Source organism: Corvus kubaryi, unplaced genomic scaffold, assembly GCF_017639235.1.
Source record: "Corvus kubaryi isolate FWS band 111438036 unplaced genomic scaffold, C.kubaryi_AGA036_p1.0 37391, whole genome shotgun sequence".
In the NCBI taxonomy this organism is placed as follows: domain Eukaryota; kingdom Metazoa; phylum Chordata; class Aves; order Passeriformes; family Corvidae; genus Corvus; species Corvus kubaryi.
Window position 1 is genome coordinate 2,619,258 of NW_024581130.1, and position 19,266 is coordinate 2,638,523.

Below are 19,266 nucleotides of genomic sequence, written 5' to 3' on the forward strand. Positions count from 1 at the left end.
CTTCTAAGGTACAGGTGGCTTTTGGTCTTCCAAAAAGTGTGCACTGCAGCCCTTCTTTTGTAACCACCACTGCTGCAATAAAAGACTTCGGTCTGCACTTTGAAAATAAAATAAATGCAAGCTCTCACAGAGGAGTGTTTGATACTCAGCACATCTTTCTGAATGGGTAATAATGTAGATGAACAGTTGGTTGGGAAATGAGGAGTAGTGAAGGACACGTATTTAACCAGTTGGAGAAACTCCAGTCTCAAGGGCACACCACTTCACAGTTTCTGTTAGCACAGTGTTCATGAAACTGCCCTGTTCATTCCTGCAGAGGATTTCCCTGAGCACCTTTCAAGCCTCTCTGAAACAGGATTCAGTTTGCACTACTGAAGAAGTTAAGCTTTTATATCTAAAGCGTGTAGCCTTGTATGTAGTTGTGCTAAAGAATATGCACTTCAGGACTGCTGGATTTTGTTGAAAAGTAAAGGCAGTGAGATGAGATGTAAGTAATTTTAATCATTTGCTGTTAGAAACCTACCTTTCTACCTATGTAATGCAGTCTTTGCCTGGAGAATCTCTCCCGTAAAAGTAGGATGGTCCTAACAGCGAGGGTTCATCTTCTCTCTGTGTCACTGATTTTTTAATTTTTTTTTTTGAAGAAGAAGAAGAGAAAGCAATACTGGTGAAGTTTTAAAATGTTAGTATGGTTTCAATGGGTTTTGAGGGCACTCTTTCCTTCCTATTGAAAGTGCATCTTAATCATTTACAGTAGTCTCCTGAGGTTTAATTTAGTGCTGATTGCCAAGTACTCTTTAATTCTAGAACAGACTTGCTTATGACTCACTTTTCTCTTTGATTTGTTGTGATTATTACCCAACATGTAAGTAAAACTGGAGATAACTTGGTTGCACTTTGCACTTTATAGATGAGGAAATTCAGTGTCCTGCAACATGGAGAAGAGTGTGCAGGAAGACATTGTTCAAGTCTGATTTGGAATTTGGGATTTTATGGTTCCCAGTTCTTTGTTTAAACCAGTAAGCCTAAATCAGTTAGTGAAGAATATGTTTGCAGCAGTCTGAACAAAGCTTTCTTATTTATAAAAAAGGAAATTTTAAAAATCTTTCTACAGGTGAAATTCCTTTTCTGGAGTTAAAATGTAGGATTTTGTCCTCTCACTAGCAGATTTTTTTCTTGTCCAATTTAAATTGATTTTGGTGTTTGTTTAATTCATCTAGCTGTCTCTTGCTCAAGGTAAATAAGAAATACTCAGAGAGAGAGAGAAGGTCTTATACTTCCTGTCTATTTCTATAAGATACTTGAGGAATGACATTCTCTTTTATAAACCTTAGCTCCCAGCAGAGCCTGTCAGGTAATTTCCTACCTTAAAGGACACTTTGTTCATGTGGAATAGCTTTTCACATAGTGAAGATTTTAAAAAAATGTTCATACCTACAGAAATGTCTAACTCATAGCCTAGAATCTGCTTGGTAGATTAATATAACCTTCAAGGAGTCTGTTTACAAGTGTCATCTCTCAAAAAAAGTCAGCATAGGACCCGTAATATTATCACCAGACAAATGTAAGCTCCTGTAAAAAATTCTTCCTCTTCCTTGGGTGATAAAATTAGGTACTTCCATGAGAAAATTAAGACATTCAGTAGACGCAGTCCTACAGATATTTCCTTTAATTCTTCATATTATCTTTGTAATTATATTGGTGTTCATGTATTTCAAAAATAGCATCAACTAAATGTTTAATGACAGTGGTTTGCTTCTCTTCCACTGAAGAAAGATGGCAGTCTATTTAAAGGTGCTGTGCTGCCTGTGATTCCATTTCGAAAATGAGCTTTTTTTAGACTTGACTTTTAAAAAATGTCAGCTATACTATTTTTAGAAAATAGTTTGGAAGAGTGATACCAGCGTTGGAAGTTTTTTGCGACATCAAAGCAAATATCCCTGGTAAAGGCAAAGTACGACCAAAAGGTAGAGGCAGCTTTCTGCTGGATTGGATTTTACATGCAATGTTACTTCTGAGTCCTACCTCTAAAAATCAATTTTGCTGCAGTTAGACTTTTCCTCTAGATCAGACATTTGTCACAGTTCAGTATCCATCCATCTCCAGCCTCTTTGGCCTTGTGAAGGTAACAAATGGAATTCTGTTTAGCTGCCTCTGGAAAAGATGAGCAGCGATTTGGGTTCTTTCATATCTGTAAGAAGAAGCTGAGCACTGGAATAATTGACCTGTCAAGAAGCAGGCAAGGTGTTCCCCACAAGCTAGCAGCAAGGGAAATGAGAAAATGGTTTTAAAAATGTTATTTTTCAGTGTGATCCATTTAATAACTGCAGCAGTGTCAGACGAGTGGCTTAATTTATAATACGGTGCCAGCTCACAGAGTGATATTATCAGAGAGAAGAGGCTGAACTGTTACATACGTACATGTGTGCACACCTACAATGGGAGCTGAATTAAAGACTTTATTTTATATTTTTCACTATTTCTTTCATACTTTCTCTAGAGACAGATTTTTTTTTTTTTTTTTTTTTCAGTTGCATCCACTGTTTTAAATCTCCTTTAGAATAACATTGTGGAGTTGTACTTGTCCTGCATCTTGTTTGTCACCAGAAAAATATGACAGTTGGGAATGGAAGTCTCCTTAGCTTTTATCAGCTGCTCTCTGTCAGTTTCTCCTCACCTTAGTGCAGCTCTTAAAATGATATTTTCACAGCTGCATTCATCAGCTGCAATTTTAATTTTGCTTCAAAGTTCTCATATGTCCTCAAAAACCCCCACAAAACCAATACATGCTGGTAGAATATTAACTAGAATGTTCACGCAGTTTAAATGTAAAGACAAATGAATACAGTATGGGTTTTTTTAAAATTTTAGAGTATGGCATTCATTTTAAATTTCTTTTGCATTCACACTCCCCTGCTCCCCCAGGTATGTGTATATAAGACATTATATTTCTGAATGCCCTTTTTGTTTCAGTAATGAAAGTAAATATGTTTGAGCAAGTTGTTCCATTGTACTTAAAACCAAAAATGAGTTATACAGTGTTAAGCTTTGCCATTTTTATGATTATTATTTTCACATAAAATATTCTAATTAATATCACACACATACGTTTATTCACAGTTTTGTTGTTATTGAATAACTTGAAGACTTTCAAAATGCTATTTTTTTTTTTTACTGTGTGGCAAATTATTTCACTTGCTATAAAATACACAATGCAACTCTTTCCTTCACCAATTTTATGCTTTGCACGATTGCAAGGAGTAGCCCAAAGCCATCTTTCTATGCTTCACTCGAGCTGGCTAAGAGTCAAGCTGTCCACAATACAGCTCCATTTCTTCCCTCCAGTTCACTGTTTCTCTGGATCAGGCAAGGTCACAAGGACTCTACCAAGCACTATTAGCTTTGCAGCTGAACCAGCATCTGAAAATGTAGTTGTCAAAATGTGCAGCCTCCCAGGACTGTAATATGTGTTTCATTTTTCATCTAAAATATTTTTTTTCTGCTGTAATCGTGTATGGTTCCTTCTCCTCACCTCTGATACCCTAGTTTGAAGTTGTGTGGTTCTTGCAGCAGAGCACTCCAGTTTTTCAGGGCTATCAGGGTAAAGATTTGAGCTCGGCTCCATGAGCCTGTGCCAGGTCAAGTGCTGAGGAGCTTCCGATGTGGGAACACAGCCAGTCTCAAAGAGGCCGTGGAGAACAATAGGAATATCTGAATTGACTCAGGAGGCAAGCACTTCTGATATCTGTAGCTGTGCTTATTTGTGTTAAACCTGCCAGGCTTGAATACAAAGATGCCAGGGGCTCTCGACTTTTCTCAGAAGCATGGTCCAAGGATGGGCATGGACTCAGGGAAATATGTTAAAGATAAGACTAGAGTACTGTTTCCATAAAGTTTAGCAGTGAAGGAGTCACTCTGACCAGGGGGCTGGAGTAAGGGAGCCTTGACACATGATGTGAGATGCCCAAACCCAGGTTATTATCTAGATTTGGGGCAGGAGAGTGATTTTAGGTTCTGGTATGATGTCTACCATAGGCTTTCAAAATCAGCTTTCACATTTCATATGAAATGTTTTAAGATCAGATTAAAAGCAATGAAAGATACGGGGAAGACAAATTCTGTAAGTATTTATTAAACACAAAGACACCTCCCTAGAACAGAAGGTGTCTAAGCAACAGGCTTCTGTGAACTGAGAAATTGTCCTGGAGAGGTATCAGTCTATGCTTGCTTTATTAGTTCACATTTTCCGGGCCTCTTTCTATTAGTTTTGTTGAAGACTGGGTAGATGGACTGGGAGAGATGGAATAAATAAATTCTAGGACCAGTTCCAAGCAGCTGCTATCAATCAGCTTTTCCCCCCAGGGACTATACCTTAATATAATACAGTCTACCTTGGTGGCCTAGCTTGCCATTGTGGTGGAGTTTCAACACTTGTCTGGGAGCAAGAGAAGGATGAGGGGGAGCTGCAAGAAGTTTTAGGTGACTGAGCAGGGCCATAGTGACAGTCCTCTGCCATGGCAGCCCCACCCATGGTGGGAGAGCCCTATATGGATATAGCAGATGCTCATAGAGGGGACTTTTCCATAGCAGAGCTCCTGCACCACTTCCCAAGCAGTGTGTCCTGAGCCAAGAGAAACACCCTGCTGCTGGTGTAGCTGCAAGAGGGGCTTTGCCAGCATAGCTCTGGTCACTAATAACTATGCTGGATTTTTGTTTGGTTTTTTTCCATTAAAAAAATGTTTCTAGACAACTAGCAGGGCTGGTAGGCAGTTGTATTGTAGAATTGGCCTTGATGTGCAGTGGCCCGCCAAACAGCTGTGAATGGTTGAACTGGACTCTGAAGAGAAAGCAATTTGCCTAGGGGAAAAAAAGGACATAAGTATATATCTGACCTAACTTAACACCTGCCCTATTCACCAGTATTTGATGTAAAGCCATAAATATTTCAACCCTTTTCCAGTTTGGAGTTGCAAGTTCTGTGTTTATACCTGGTATTGTCTTCCTGGAGAGCAAATAGAAAACAAAAACAGATCATTAAATGTTTGCTGTTCACATCATTATTAGATCATGTAGAAATAGAAAAAACAAAACAGTTTTCAGGCCTGGTGAAGCAGCCCCACATGTGGCTTAATTGATATATCTATAGTTGTCCATGCATATTATGGAAAACAAAGGCAAGCGTGAGAACAATTCCAGTGCAAACGTAAAAAATGCCGAATATAAATAAATGAGGAGTGATTTGTATTGATTCTTCATTGCCACAAATTCCACATTGTCATTCCGCCCTATGCTTCTCTTCAGAAGGGCATTTTTCAATGTCAGTGCCTGACAAAAAGTGCATCCCTAGGCCTGCAGGGAGTGTGAGTTTTCTATACTGTCTGCTTGCTCTTGCACTGCTTCAGCAAAATCTGTGCTCTAGCAAGTGGATTAATGCCTTGCTTCTGTTTGCTCCCTCTCCTCGGTGTAGCTCCAAGTGCCCCTCCTCAGTCTGTCACTGTCCTGACAGTTGGAAACCACAACAGCACGAGCATCAGCATCTCCTGGGATCCTCCCCCTCCAGATCACCAAAATGGAGTCATCCAGGAGTACAAGGTACACACGATGTCTGATGGAAGGGTTGTGTGTTTAGGGAAACAGCCTGCTTGAATTACAGAACAATAGCACTATTTAGGGATTTAGATTCTGACAGCATTTACAGCTGCCATATAATTATATGGAGAAAGAGGACTGGCTGCTTATGGTTTTTTTTATTATTATTATTATTATTATTATTATTATTATTTTAAGCAATACTACTGCTATATTGAAAAGCAAAAATACCATGAGCATGATATGGAAGAGAGCTGTAATTTCTAGCCAGTTTACAGTTCTTCTCTTTCTAGCTTTTACCTGCTGTGGAACAAGAAGAAGAGGGTTGTTGTTGTTTTTTTAAGGGGCTTCTGCACTCTAAAGACAGGCAGAGAAGTCCCTTGGAGTATCTTCAATCTGGCAGCAAAGCTGGCAGGAAAGTTGCTTCTTATTTCCTCTGCAAAAATGCTAATCCTAACAGTTCAAGGTCAAAGTCAAGTACTGTGGCTCTGGGAGAATACAAGGCTTCTTCCAAGTACTATCTCTGTCAAGCTTCACCACTTAAAGTGCCAGGTTGTTTGCTCTGAAAAGCAGGTTGAACACAACTGGTATATACAAAATTTGTTAACGTGAGAGTTGCTTGCATTGATTGTATTTTCCTCCTCTTTGTTGCTATGATGGCTCAAAGTATCCACTCCTCATATGTTAAATGTTGTTGTAGTCTGTAATTCCATACTAAGATGACTTTTCCACAAGTATATTTTCACAACATGAAAAAAAATGCATTGTGTTATTCGGGTGGAGAAGATGATTGGGCAAGGTTCAGCATTGTCACAGGATGGAGCACAGTTTGGCAAATTAACCTTGCTGTGGCTGGCTTTATACACCAGGTGTGAAATGTTCAATTGAAATGGAGCAGGGCAGCATTCTTCACAGTCCCACAAAGGGTGGAAGTGGTGGCTGCAACTTACTTCACACAAAATGGTACCTTTTTTCCCCCTGCTGTGTCTTGTGGGAACATAGCATGAAGAAGAGAGACAGTGCTTGGTTTCTAAATCACCTAATGGTTCAACCTCTTCCAGCTTTTCTCTTGGTCAGAGGGATGCAGTAAATGCTCACAATATTTCTGTTTAGCATAGCACTTCTTTTGTTTTGCTTTTAGTCAATATCAAGATTAATTAATCCCAGTATTTTATTGATCTGATTTTCATATCAATTAATAATTATCCTTTGGCTTAATTAATCTTGATCCTGACTCCAGTATAAGTCAATATAAACCATCCAGGGCTTATAGTCAAATGAGTAAAGCACCCTCCTAAAACATGTACACCCACAAAACATGTAGCTATGAAACAAAGTTGGCTGATGGCTAATAAAAGCCATGTTCCAGGTGAGTGCTCAGGCCCCTGGGCTGTGTATAAAACCAGCTGGAGTCACTGCCTATTACAGCCCTCCTGTGTTAGGTTAGGTGGCTGCCTCAGCAGTGAGCTGGCTACAGTTAATGCTGCAGAGAGTCTAATATTTCCTTGAGTATAAAATAATTGCTGAAGTTCCACAGTGCATTTTCTAACAAATTGAGAGTAGATCTGTTAATTCCACTTCAAGCATCAGAACGTCTGTAAATTCATTCATGAATTAAATGCTTCTAATTAGGGGCGTCTCGTAGCTGCTGTAACAACCTAAGACCAGGACAGACAAGGAGTGAAGGAATGAATGCAATAGTTTCTCACCCTAATGCATTCTGGCTGGCAAATAAGGTTTCCTCGGGTTTAGGAAAACAAGAGATTTTTTTTTCTTGCTCAAGTCTTTCCGAGCATTTCACAGAAAAAAAAGATAAGGGGTAATGAAACACTGAGCAGGGTCAAAAGTAAGTGTAAAGATATTATTGCTGTTGCTTAGGGGCATTAGTCGGTCACTGATAGTGGTTCCACCAATAGTGCTTTCTTCTGCTGTTATTTTTATGTAAGTGTACGTGTGATATATTTGTGCATTGATTTTCTTGAGTGGTAGTAAATGCTTTCTTTAGTAATACAGAAGCTGTATTTGCAGATAACATTAACTGAAGAAACATGCCTAGAAGTTAGTTTTGAAACCGCTTTGGAGAAGACTATAAAAAAGTGCGAGAGAGAGACATAACGTTCTGAACTCATGGACTGTTCCCATCACCAAATGCCAGTTGTCATTATAGGGTGGATTTCCTGTTTAATCAGATAATAATTGAGTGACAGACTGATATCTGGATTCCTAAACAATGTAAATAATCACAAAGGCAGTGGTAAATGTGAGTCTGTGCTTACTACATTTCAGAAATTTCAAATATCCCTCTTGTGCTGTGTAAGGAAGTTGAAAAGAATTTTGAAAATTGTTTGTTCTTTAGTGCTTTAAGAAGTGTTTCAACCTGTGCTTATTATTTGGTATCCTTTTGCTATTCAGCAGGAAGTTTAGAAGGAAAAAATACGGGGGTTTTTTTAATAAAAGGTTTGATGAACAAGATCTTGATTAATGTGTAACACCTCTTTTCCACTTGGATAATCTGGTCTGTGCTTCTAAGAAGTGTAAGCACAGAATCTGCACTCCATGGAAAGCCAGAGTCTAGAGAGGTATTTGCAAGCAGACTTTGCAGCTGGCTAATCTGGGATAGCTTGCTGTGCTAAATCATCCCAATTTAATCTATTCCTGGACATTAAAATTGTCAAGAGCTCCCAGATAAGTGATTGCCATAAAATACCTTGATATGTCATATCTATGCGCAATTGTGTGAGTGTGAAGAATTTCATCTTTTTTAACACATAAACTTTTGTCCCAGATCTGGTGCCTAGGTAATGAGACTCGATTTCATATCAACAAAACAGTAGATGCAGCCATTCGGTCTGTAGTAATAGGTGGCCTATATCCAGGTATCCAGTACCGTGTGGAAGTTGCTGCAAGCACCAGTGCAGGTGTAGGAGTAAAAAGTGACCCACAACCCATAATAATTGGTAAGTGATTGTCTGTTCTGTTGTTTTGTTTTGCCTGTTTCTTTTATTTCCTCTCAGAAATGTTTTCATACATCACTTCTGGAAGCATAAAAATCCGTGGAGCAAAAGACGAGATTTGACTAGAGCTGGTTAGTTAGCTTTTATGTCCCACTGCCTGATGATGTTTTGTCTTCTCTTCCTGCAGAGTTCTTACAGACAACGAAGGGAAGTATGTTGCCAAGACATTTGAGAAAATGCAGATTGTGTAGTGAAAATGATTTAATGTTTTGGGGTTTTTTAAATTAATTTACCACTTCTGCAGGTTGGCAGACTTGTGGAACAAACAGCCCAGGCTCCCTTTTCCTTCTGTTAAGATGACTGTGTAATTGCCTTACTCATTCCATTGGTGCTTAAGGCACTATTTAACATTGTTTGATGAATGTCCAAAGTCCGTGTTTCTCAGGTATCCCAAGCTGGCAAGCCTCCTCTGTCAAAGAAAAAGTCGTCCCTAGACCAGAGAGCAAAGGTAGCATTATCATCCCAGCCTTTGAAATAATTGTTTGTTAATAGTGGTTTCCACACAGAATTAATTTCCTGACCTGAGGGTAATACAGGTTTTGTTTCTTCCAAAATTTTTCCCGAGTATAAAGTATAAAGGCAGGAAAGATAGGGAAGACTAGAAGTAACTGTGTTTAGCAAACCTGAAATGAGCCGTGCAAAGCAGCACCTCTTTTGAGTGCAGAATACAGGAACTTTGTTGCCTTTATCCATATGGTCTAATTGAGTTATTACTTAAATGGACTTCTGTTTGTTTGTTTGTTTGTGGGACTTCTGTTGTTATTAAATATTTTCTTTCTAGAAAATGTTGTCAATACACTGTCCCAAACATGGACTAGTCTATTACATGTAGACCCTTAGAAAAGGCCATCCCATAAGCATTGCTTAAATGTTTAATGATACTCAGGTTCCCCCATTCATCAAAACAGAAGCTAGGATACTTCAGCTTTGAAGTCTCACTGGAGACAGAAATACAAGAGTGGAAGTGAGGGTAGCACTTGCTTTGGAAAAGGCAGCCACAAAACAGACATAGAAAAGAGGTGAAAAAAAATTCTAGAAGTAAAAGCAAGAAATTGATTTCCAAAAATGCAAGAAACCCTGGGCCTCTTTTCCTTATTTCACTAAGGGGTCCATCTAAGTAGGCATGAAATACACTGCACTTAGTCCAGCAAAGCAAAGTAAGTGTGTTGCATTTTAAGTACATGGGTAGCCTTGTGTCACTTAATGTGTTGTGAGTTATACTTGCACCAAAGGTCTTTGCTGGATGGTTCCCAGAGTTCTTAGTGGTACTTAGTTGTTCCTTAAATGATCCCAAAATGTCTGCTTCAACAAGTTCATCTGCTGACATCTTTGCACATTTGAGAGTCCTTTGCATGAAAAGTAAAGGAGAGTAGTTTCTGATTGGGTTATGTTTCTGTTCTAATTTCTGTTTCCTTTTTTGGAGCCTGAAGCTGGATGTGTTAATTACATATATGTAGTCTGTATCTCCCTTTTGTTTAGGTCCTATTTTGCTATTGATTATGAATTGCTGGCAGTTACTTCTCAGACTATAAATTTGCTTGATAAATGCAACAGTGTTTAAGTGATAGCATTTCTGGAAAACTTGAGTTGGTACCATTTCAATGTTTGAATAGGAATCAAAATCACAAAATATGAAAATTATTGTTTTAAGTAAATTTAAAAAGAAACTACTTGCATGGATTTAAAATGAGCTAATGAATAAACCTCAAAACATCATAACGAATGGGAAAACATTATTGAGTTACTATATTATAATAGAGTTCTATATGGTCTGGTGCTTAGCTATACAATTTAACAACTTGCAAACTCCAGAAATGCTGAATTATGGAGAGAACAGGTCAGTGGTGCAGAAGAGCTAAGCTGTATTTCTAAGCGGTAAAACCTTAATAGTCACGAAATACAGAGTACAGTGTATAAAAAGAAAGATGTTATTTTTAAATACAGGATTCATTCTTCTAAAAAGTTGGTTTGGGTTTTTTTCTGAAAATAACTGGTTTTCATGGTGGATAATCAGCTACTGGCCTCCCAGAATAATTTTAGATAACAGACCTGTGACAATCCACAAAGTAAAAACAGGAAAATAGGGAGCAGTACAAAGTATATTATTCCCTTATTTAGAAATTGTCTCACTGTTACAGGAATCTTGTGCCCATACTTGAAGCAGGATGTTGAAAAATTTTATGGAAGACTCAAAGAGAATCAAGAATAAAACTTTTATGATCACTAATGACACGCTGAAACACATTCCCTTGGAAAACTAGAAATAAAATTGGAGATAAGGGAAATGCTGGTTAATGCTATAGCTATTATTTCTCTTCATCAGTTGGCCTGCTCCCTCTTACATTCCATCATTGGCATAATAATATGAGGAACAGCTGCAAACTTTCACAGTAATAGGTACAATCGAATCTGATGTGTCTAATTAATTTTTGGTCCGACAAATTAGTTTTGTTCTTCATTACTCTCCAATGAGAGGAAGACATTATATTTCATTATGTTTTTGTCTTCAGGAACAATGGAGCGTTACAGGTCGCACACTTCCCTTGTCTATGTTCTAATTAGTTGAACTGACAGCATTGTTACAGAACCACCTGCAGTATATGAAATAGTACACTGCTACCTTGGATGACATATTTATTACTTCTGCTTAAATATTATATTAAGAAGTACAAGAGTAATGCTGTTTGTTTCCCCAACCCCCAACAATTATATTAATTTTATCAAAAGTCAGTGGATAACATTCATCTGTCTCCATTTATTTTTCCATCATGAAATCCACAAAGCATATGTTATTTTGACATTTAAATGAATTATTACTTTTGCAGTTGTAATTGCTAGGCACAGAAGGGTAAGAGCAAACAGCCAGACTGCAAACTTTAGAAGTTACTTTGGAGACAGAATGTATCTTCCCCTAGAAGAGAGGCAGAGCATACAGCCCACTGAAACCTCTCCCCAGGTTCTTTGCAGTTTGTTCCCACATCCTCTGTTTTCAAAAGACTGTTTTCTGCTCTTAAGAGAAGACAGGATCACCAGATGTTTTTGGAGGCTTCTGTGAGAAGAACTCATTCTTGAATCGAGGAGCATCCACTCCCAAAGCTGGTGTCTCCAGAGTACTTCCCTGCCTGCTCTTCTCTTTGGTAGCACGGCTGTGTCTGAAGCAGTGCCAACACTACCTGTTTCCTCACTGTCCCACTGCTTTGGCCTCTCCTCCAAAGGGCACAGAAATTAACTGCAAGTTAATGGTAATTAGAGCAACTCCAACTCCCATGCTGATTTCTACTAGAAAATCGATTTTGTGTCTGGGAGAGCATGCCATAGAGAACCCCTTTCTATTAGTTTTACTGTCAGCACTTCTTCTTTCAGCACTGGGGTGCACCTATGGTTTGGTTCCATGGGCAGAAAAAACCATGGAAAATCAGATAAAGCAGCCACTGCTGCCTCCTTTCTTTTCTTGCCACAGCTGCTCACTCAGTTTCATTCTCACATACTGCATCAGGCCTGGAAACCATTGGGCCTTTGACAGTGGCAAGACAAAAGATGCAAGTATGGGAAAGGACAGCTGCAGCTCCCCAAACCTGATGCTAGTGAAGCTTCCCAGCATGGCCAGTATAGACTGACACCAGTACTGGTGTAGTGCCTTTTTGTACATTAGAAGGCATAGTCTGGCAGCATCTTTCTGTGGAACATGTTCTGCTTGTTGGAAGCCTGGTTTTTGTTTCGTGCCCAGAACGACTGAAAGCAAGCCAAGCTCTAGCACAGCTTCCACAGTCTGATTGCAAAAGCAGACAGTCAGCAGTGCTAAATATTGACGTGGTGCTGAAAGAGAGGAAGCCTAACAAACTCACCGGGGTCATCAGCAGCGTGATAGCAATGGCACTGCATTTCTTCCCGATTAACCCAGCCTGGAGCTGAACACCACTGAGGGCCTCAAGCTGCACCCTGGCAGGGGTGGTGCTGGGCAGAGCCAGTCCCAGAGGGACATTCTGCACAGGATCCCCTTTTACAAAACATGTCTGGTGTGAACTCGGGGTCACCTGCAAAAAGGTGTCCGTGGAAACAGCACTGGAAGTGTCAGGCTTTTGGCTCTGCTTTAGCCAGAGACCCTGAGTGCTGGCTTTAGGCTGAAGCCAGCGAGCTGCTCTTTTGGAAGGAGTAAGTCTAACCATTACTGAATTATAGAAAAGGAATAAGTCCATTTTCACAGCACAGCATAATGATACAGTACTTTTAATAATTTCCTCTAGGCAACCATTTCAGTGTTTTATTGCAATGTTCAACTACTTTTATGTGTGTGATAGAGTCTCATAATTGAGAATCATAGTGTTTGCATCTTCTTTGTCTCAGTAGAGTAGCTACTCTTGCAGCTCTTCAGCGTGCATACAGGCATCTGGTAATATTGCCTAAACATTTCAAGGATTGAGCTATATAAATGCTTTTACCGGAAATGATGGATAATCTTTCACAAATTTCAAAACTGCAGATTTGGGCAGTTTTTATAAAGCATACATAGAATCAAATTTTGGGGTTTTTTTAGAAAAATATGTCCTGCATTTCCTAATTTAAAAACTAAACTATTTTTGACAATTTGAAAGTGCTGGCCCTATATAGGATATAGAACTATATCCTTAGCATTTCCTGGATTTCCATTCAGATTTTTCTGAGCATTGGTTTTCAAGCCAAACACCAAGCTTTTTCTTTTAGAAGAGTTCCCTTTTACAGAAAGAGGGGCAGAAAACCAATGAGAGCATCTACTGGAATTTACAGTTTTCTACTGTAATATACAATCTAAGATCCTGTATAGTGATTCTTTGATGCATGTCACTTTAATTGATATTCCAAGTAATAATTATTTCTTGCAGGTTGATGTTAAGAATGTCATGCATATTCTAGGTGAAAAAAAAATAGCATCTGTTGCTGTGATTGTTCAGTGCTTACAGTTAACTGCAATTTTATGCTTTGTGTCAAAGATGGTACACTTAGAAGTTGTATGAACCATTTTCCCCTTGAAATAATTGCTGAAAAATGCATCTTTGCCCCAGTGGAAAGTGCATTTATTTTTTTGTTTATTTTGAATTTGGAAACCAGTATTCAAGGAAAACAAATGGGTTAAGTAAGAATTTTTGGCCTTCTGATGTTGTAGCATATTTTGGTTTTGGATTACTCATTTGGAAAAAGCTATTTATTGATTACTTGATTTATTTTTTTATTAGTTTCCTGTGATTCATTTTCTCATTATTGTATTCTGTGTATAATTATGGAAAAACAAACTACCAAATATGTATATTGTTAAAAAAAAAGCTCTGGACTGGCATCTGTTAGATTACTTGGGAGTGTGCTATAGGTCTATCTTTGCAAATATATATCTGCAAAATGGCTATAGATTTACTCTCTAGAAACACTGGTGTGCATTTCTACTTCTTAAAGTTCTTCTACTGTGGGTAATTCTTTTGAGACCCATTATGTTTTTTTTTAAAATTTTAATTTGTAGTAGTGGTTCATCTGTGTGTTACAGAATCCGGAATTACCGTATTCTGTTCAATTTCTCTCATGCAGGAGGTCGCAATGAAGTTGTCATCACCGAAAATAACAACAGCATAACTGAGCAAATCACTGATGTGGTCAAGCAGCCTGCCTTTATAGCTGGCATTGGTGGTGCATGTTGGGTCATTCTCATGGGTTTCAGCATCTGGCTGTACTGGCGAAGAAAGAAGAGGAAGGGGCTCAGCAATTATGCTGGTAAGAGCAGTGACTTTATTACCATCTCACCAGGTGCTATCATGAAAGGAACAGGGGCTACTAAACTTACCTAAAACCCACATTGAACTTACGGCAAAAGTGTCCTGGGTGACTTCTGTATGCTTGTTTTAAATGTATGCTGTGAAATTGCTGGTGTATGAGAAGCTTTAAATGCATTGCTCGGTACCACATTTCATCATTATCATAAGGCAGTATTTTTACATCTCCAGCACATCTAGAATTAAAAGAGTAAAAAAGGGGATTAGCTGTTCCTCTTTCCCCTTGCTGAGGAGGTACTCTGTTTGCAGTGCAGCATCATTGAAAGTTAGAGTATTTGTCTTCTCCTTCATTCCTGTGCATTTCCATGTCTCTGGAGCCATGTGCATGGCAAATAAATGAAGGTACTTAATCAGTGACTTCATACCTGTAGCTAGAAGAGAAGAATGATGTATTAACAGAGAAGTGTGATCAAAAGTTACCTAAGGCAGAAGCCATAAATAGCTTTGTCTTGGAGGTAGAACATCTTGGAATGTTCTCTTTCATTAAATGTTTGCTCCAGTTATAAATTAGGTTTTGAAAACTACATTTGTAAAATTAAATACACTTGCCAGATGAAAATATTTTCATCTATCCCCAACCTGTTTGTTTTGTGGATTATTCTGTTTTCAGGATTCTTACGAATTTTTGGGAAGTCAGGTGAACTGTCATAAAATGGTCTACTCTGAAGCCTAATTTAACACAAAAAATACCCCAATTCTTCAAATATTGCAGTAGGTTCTCTTGTAGTTCTTATTAACACTTAAAAAGAGAAAACATCTGCTCAGTTGAGGACACAACATATTTAGTGTTGACATTATATCATGCTGAAGTTACACAAGTGCCCTTCTATTTACAAGTTATCAAATGCGAGACCAAGGACTCAGGTTCCCTAAATGGCTGAGCAACAGCTTGCCGAAAACCCACAATCAGTCACAGCCAAAATGTCCTCAGTTCAGCTTAGCCATTGTCAGAGTCCTCAGGGTCCTGACTGGGCTCACTAAACCAGCAGGAAACTATTCCATGTTGGTTTCCAGTCCTTCCTGCTGGATTTGTTTTCTACTGGCTTAGTAAAGGGACAAGAAGATGTCAGATGAGCAGTGGAAAGAGAGAAAGGAGAGACCAGTGGCTTTTGGATCTTCTTGGTTTTTGTGGAACCTCACTTTGTGTCACCAAATGACCTCTGTCATTCATGGGCTGTGCTTTGTCCCAAGGTGATTTTTTTTCTTTCCTTTAATAGCAGTGACTTTTACTCTCCGAGAGGTGGAAGTTGTGTTGAGAAATTAATGTATATCTCACACACTTACACATATGCTTATAGGAAATATCATTCTAGATCCCAAGATTTCTTATCCTAGAGACAGCTGCTCTGTTATTCATCTTAGGAAATAATCCTATCTAAAGTTTTGGACACAAGCTGAGATTAGATTTTTCTTAAAAAGGAGAATTATTAATCCTGTGTGTGAGTTGGCATTTTGAGGTGAGGGAGAATTGAGAGCAGTCTTCTATTACTTGAAGAGCATACCTGTAAGTAATTATAAACAGCGTGTCTCGTGCAACTCATTCCTTCTCATGGCATTTGCTGCATCTAAGTGTGACGTGAACATTGATTGCATCATGAAATTGTGTATGCTTTCAGCAAGGAAAGTAGATAACAGATCATGCTTCAAAGTTCATCCTAATGTTTACAACTTGGAGAACAGCATGTCCACACAGAGAATCTTCAAATGTGACTGTCAAAATTCACTGCTCATCTTTCCAATCATCATTTCTCATTGGCTGCTGGCTGGTCAGTGCTTTAAGCTCAGCTGTTATGTCCTGCTTATGATATTCGACCCCCACTGAGTGATTTCCAGAGGAAACCTGTACCCTGCAATTAGCGCTTTTTGTCAGGGTGTGTAACTCACAATGTGTTTGCTTTCTTGTTTTGCAGTTCAGTCCTTCACCTTCACCCCTGCAGGTACTGTCCATTAGTCTGTCTCTTACCAACACATCATTGCAAGCATTAGCTACCAAAGTGTTTATGAACATGTGAAATATGCAGAACCAAACCCAAGTACAAAGAGAAATACTCTGGCTGCTTATCTGTGATCAAAATGGAGCATAAATTCTCCTTCTGATTCCAGGGAAAAGTAAAATCTATCACCATTAATGTCTCTGTCACTATAATTCTGCATACGTACTTATCTAACTCTCTGAAATACAGTTTTGAAAGTAATTTACAGGACCAGATGCTTGAACCAACTTAGCATAAACAAGCATTATTCATATATAACTGAATTTTGATTTTAAAACTGCTCAGTTTAGCAGATCCAAAAGGAGAAATGGAACTTTCTTCTACTTTAGCTCTTAGTTTAGTAGATGTTTGCCTTACTGTGAGGTGTTCAGACCTTCAAGCAATCTAGTCACTAACTGATGCATTCATTGCCTTTACAGGGTTTTTGAAATTGAAACATTTGGGGTTTTTTCTTACTACCCAGCTCAGAGCTGGCACCCTGTTTTTCTTATCTCTAACAAAGATAGCATATGGTAGACTTTTATCATAAGCATGATTAAAGAGATGTGAAGCATAAACGAAGTGTGGCTGAAACAGCGGGTTGCAAACAGCTTATTCAATATATGGATAGCCAGGAAAAATAGAGTATACAACTAATAGTAATAATTAATACAAACAATTAGCTTCTGCTCTCATACTTAAGCTCGAGATTTAGAAACTCAAAACTAATTGTACCTCAGTGTTACAGTGTAAAAGGCTGATAAATCTTGGCATTTTCCAGCAGAAGCCTGTCAAGTTTTTGGCGTATTGTTTGGCCCCCCAGTTGCCTTTACCAGAGCTGTCTCCTCATGCTCAGTAGCTGCTCTCTGACTCTTGCTTGTCTTCAGCCACAGCAGGTCTTCAGCTTAGCAGGAAAGAGCAGATGACCAAAGGTGGTGGTGTGTGCCCCAGGAGCCCAAGACATTCTGAGGGAGAAATGTCCTTGTGGAAAAGCTCTGGGGGCTCAGGATTGCTCCCCTACCTTCCAGGCAGATTTGGTCAGGTTACTGTAAGCTATAGCACAACACATCCCACCCTAAACACTCAACTGCCTTTTCTTTGAGACACAACATAGGATTTTTTCCAAAATTAAATGATACATCTTTGCATTTGGTGCCTATGACTGTCAGCTGTCTTGAACTGTGGTGCATTTTCACCGTTGTGTTTGTAGCACGCACTGGCATGACACGGGGTTGGGCTGGAGCCACAGGGTCTGAGCATGATTTAGTGCTGTTGATCCACATGTGCTGGGCAACTGGGATATATCGGAGGTACTGCCAAAAACATTCTTTTTTAGAAGCAGTTTTGACATCTTGTGGACTTTGTAGAACTATTCTGTTTCCTGGCTTATAATGACCTTTGGAGGAATTGAGAACCTAAGTCGTCCAGTAGTCGAGTCCAAAAAACATTTTTTAATTTAAAAAAAAGGTTTTCCTTATGACAGAACAGAGTGCATGTTTCTTATCTTTAGACCCAGAGTTCCACAGGAAACTTTGTTAATTCTCTAATATTTGAATTTTCACTTGATAATATCATTTAGAAAGACATACCTATGCTTGTGGAGGTTTGACACTCACAACTGTATGTTGTTCCCTCAAAGTTATGATTCAGAAACACTTTGGGTTTAGATGCAATTATTTAGACAGTGGTATGTAGCTTTCAGAATCTCCTCAGAGACAGCTGTCAATGAATTTTTACTAGAGATGAATTTATCCTAATAGACTCAGGTTTTAGAAGACACACACTTTTTGTTCAGACATCTGCTTTAAATTCTTCCTCCAGACTGTTGCAGAATGTACAGATTTAACTGTGTGGTAGAGAATCAAATCTATTAGTGGAACAGTCATATACTTACTTTATTTCACACACAGAAAAAAATCCCGTTATTTCTGATGTGAATATTTTTTGTTTTATTTTTCTTCATCTGTATTTGCCTATGTGTAGAATTTAGAACACTAAAAATAGTCATTTAAAAGTCCAAATCTTGCAGTTTTATAATTACTTGCTAAAAATGTTCTTTCAGGTCATTTTCAGATTTATGGGTCATTCACTAGGACCATTTGTTGTTTGTATTCTATTAATAGGCTCCTAAGATGTACAAGTTCTGTTTTGTGACTAAACCACTGTTAACATGTGAGAGAAGAGCAAACAGCAAATGTCAGGCAGTTCATAACGATTTGTGTCAGGGAAGAATAACTGATTGAGTTAAATACTTTTAGCTTTCTGTCTTTGTGAACATTTTCATAAGCACTGATCAATGGCTGAGGGGGTCACAAATAAAGTGACATTGATAATCATAGCCAAATCTCTTTTGTTATTTTCAGTTGAACTGACTCCAGTAGTTATTGAGCCACAATTCTGTAGATCACTGTTCTTCCACTTCCCTTTCCACCATGACTCACCAGGCCTTGGTTCTCAGTAATATCAGTGCTACAAAACATAAAATTCAGCTAATACGTTTGTTAGGTTACTGTTGGTAAGCAGTAGTGTCATCATCTGCAGCTGTACAAGGACCACGCATTTTTGTGACTGTGACATACTCTCAGCAAAACCAAATTTGGCAGAGACACTAAACACAACTGTTGCCCCTTTTCAGCCATCTCTCCTGTAATATAAAGGATGGATTGGTCTTACTTTTGTGAGTTTGTGTGAAAGCTAAAGTACTGCTGCACTGGGATTTTTTTGTTTGTTTGTTGTATTTTTATGGTTACCCTTTACTCCGTTTGCCTGGAAATAAACATGCAAGGTGGGCTTCTATGTGATACAAAGACACATGGCACAAAAGACATATCTGACCACTTCTTGTATAACAGATGGATTATTTCAATATTGTATTACAGCAACAGAACATAATTT

General features: G+C 38.6%; 1 protein-coding gene across 12 annotated transcripts in view; it reads left to right on the plus strand.

The window, feature by feature from the left end:
- ROBO2 (roundabout guidance receptor 2) overlaps positions 1-19,266 on the plus strand; it is a 1,044,190-nt gene that overhangs the window by 966,261 nt on the left and 58,663 nt on the right. For all 12 annotated transcript variants that reach the window (XM_042038141.1, XM_042038139.1, XM_042038146.1 and 9 more), the window contains 3 exons: positions 5,468-5,592; positions 8,375-8,546; positions 14,157-14,339. In XM_042038141.1, coding sequence (XP_041894075.1) covers positions 5,468-5,592; positions 8,375-8,546; positions 14,157-14,339 — 480 coding nt within the window. The remainder of the gene's footprint in view (positions 1-5,467; positions 5,593-8,374; positions 8,547-14,156; positions 14,340-19,266) is intronic.